The sequence below is a fragment of the Miscanthus floridulus genome, chromosome 9 (genome assembly GCF_019320115.1).
Source record: "Miscanthus floridulus cultivar M001 chromosome 9, ASM1932011v1, whole genome shotgun sequence".
Classification (NCBI taxonomy): domain Eukaryota; kingdom Viridiplantae; phylum Streptophyta; class Magnoliopsida; order Poales; family Poaceae; genus Miscanthus; species Miscanthus floridulus.
In genome coordinates this window covers 39,531,946-39,534,079 of record NC_089588.1, presented here as the reverse complement: position 1 = coordinate 39,534,079, position 2,134 = coordinate 39,531,946, and the positions used below count along the sequence as shown (strand labels likewise).

At 53.5% G+C, this 2,134-nt stretch overlaps 1 protein-coding gene across 1 annotated transcript; it reads right to left on the bottom strand.

Moving 5' to 3' along the window:
* Positions 1-249: 249 nt before the first annotated feature.
* LOC136479691 (uncharacterized) lies at positions 250-618 on the bottom strand. Its single transcript, XM_066477466.1, has one exon. The coding sequence runs from the start codon at positions 616-618 to the stop codon at positions 250-252; it is 369 nt and encodes a 122-aa protein (XP_066333563.1).
* Between the last annotated feature and the right edge of the window lie 1,516 nt (positions 619-2,134).

The window sequence follows — 2,134 nt, the reverse complement described above, 5'->3', positions numbered from 1 at the left end:
GGCTTGATCGAGTGCTACCATGGCGACATCGGCGGGCGACGTCATCATGGGGGCACTGGGGTTGGAGCCCCCGAGCACTGGGTTGGCATCGGGGTGTGTCTAGATCGGACCTTCCAGGATGTGGGCAGACGGTTCGTGAAGGTCATTGATGAGGACCCCGTCCGGAGATGGAACCCGCCTGGCAGCCAATTTTGCGAGAAAATCGGCGGCATCGGTGTCTTTTTAGAGGACATGATGTAGCACGATCCCCTAGAATTTTTCCTTGAGCTTGCGCACCTCCTGGTAATATGCTATCATGAGGGGGCTTTTGCAAGAGGACTCCTTCATGACCTGGTCGACGACCAGCTCCGAGTCGCCACGGACATAGAGCCATGTAGCGCCGAGCTCAATGGCGATGCACAGTCCGTTGATGAGGGCCTCGTATTTTGCGGCGTTGTTTGAGGCCAAAAAGTGGAGGCAAATTGTGTAGCGGAGCCTACTCCCATCTAGGGAGATCAGAACCACTCCATCCCCTGAGCCGGGCACCATTACGGACCTGTCAAAGTACATCGTCCAGTACTCGTTTGTGACATCTGGGGTCGGGAGCTGGACCTCCGTCCATTCGACGACAAAGTCCATGAGAGTCTGAGACTTAATAGCGGTACGGGGGATATACCTGATGTCGTGGCCCATTAGCTCAAGTGCCCACTTGGAGATTCATCCCACAGCGTCACGGTTGCGGATGATGTCTCCGAGCGGGTTTAAGTGACGACCGAGATTTTGTGGTCGGTGAAGTAGTGCAGTAGCTTTCGGGTCACCATCAGCACGGCGTATAGGAGTTTTTGCACCTAGGGGTACCAAACCTTAGGGTTGGTGAATACCTCCCCGATGAAGTATACGGGTCATTGGACCTTAAGGTGGTGTCCCGGCTCCTCCCTTTCGATGACTAGGGCGGCGCTCACCATGTGGCTGCTTGCCGTGACGTAGAGGAGGAGGGGTTCTCCACGTTTAGGAGCGACGAGGATTGGGGCCGATGTTAGCGATGCTTTGAGGCTTTCCAGAGCCTACTGTGCCTCCTCAGTCTAGACAAACGTGTCTGTCTTTTTGAAAAGCTTGTAGAGAGGCATCCCCCGCTCGCCTAGCTAGGAGATGAACCGGCTCAGGGCGACCAAGTAGCCAGTGAGCCTTTGTACGCCCTTGACGTTGCGTATGGGGCCCATGTTGGAGATGGCCATGATTTTTTTTGGGGTTGGCCTCGATACCGTGTTCGGACATGATGTATCCAAGCAGCTTCCCCTTTGGAACTCCGAAAACACATTTTTTGGGATTTAATTTGATGTTGAACCTTCGGAGGTTCACGAATGTTGCGGCCAAGTTTGCGATCAGGTCGCAAGCTTGAGCCATTTGACCACTATGTCATCAACATAGATGGTGATTGTTGGTTTGGGCCGCTTGACTTGGTCAGGCTAATTGAGCGAGTCAATTTGATCGGCGAAGCATTGCTGCATGCACTGTTGATAGGTGGTGCCAGTGTTCTTCAAACCAAAAGGCATGGTTACGTAACAGTACAGACCATATGGGGTGATGAATGAGGTTGCGAGCTGGTCGGACTCTTTCATCGTGATCTGGTGATAGCCTGAGTAGGCATCCAAAAAGGAGAGGATCTCGCATCCCGAGGTGGAGTCGACTATCTGGTCTATGCGTGGCAAAGGAAAATGGTCCTTTGGGCATGCCTTGTTGAGGCCGGTATAATCAACGCACATTCTCCATTTCCTGGTCTTCTTTTAACAAGAATAGGATTGGTAAGCCAGTCGGAGTGGTATACCTCCTTGATGAATCTGGCTGCCAAGAGTTTGGCGACCTCCTCACCTATGGCCCTACGCCTCTCATTGTCAAAGCGACGCAGGCGTTGCTTGGCGGGCTTGGAGCTTGGGATGAGGTGTAATGCATGCTCGGCGACCTCCCATGGTATGCCTGGCATTTCAGAAGGTTTCCATGCGAAGACGTCGCGGTTGGCACATAGAAAGCCATCGAGCTCGCATTCCTATTTGGCCGGGAGCTGGGTCCTGATACGCACCGTCTTGGTTGGGTCAGTGGGGTCGATCCCCACCACCTTAGTTTCCTCGAGTGGGTAGAAGGCAGTTGAGGAGGTTGG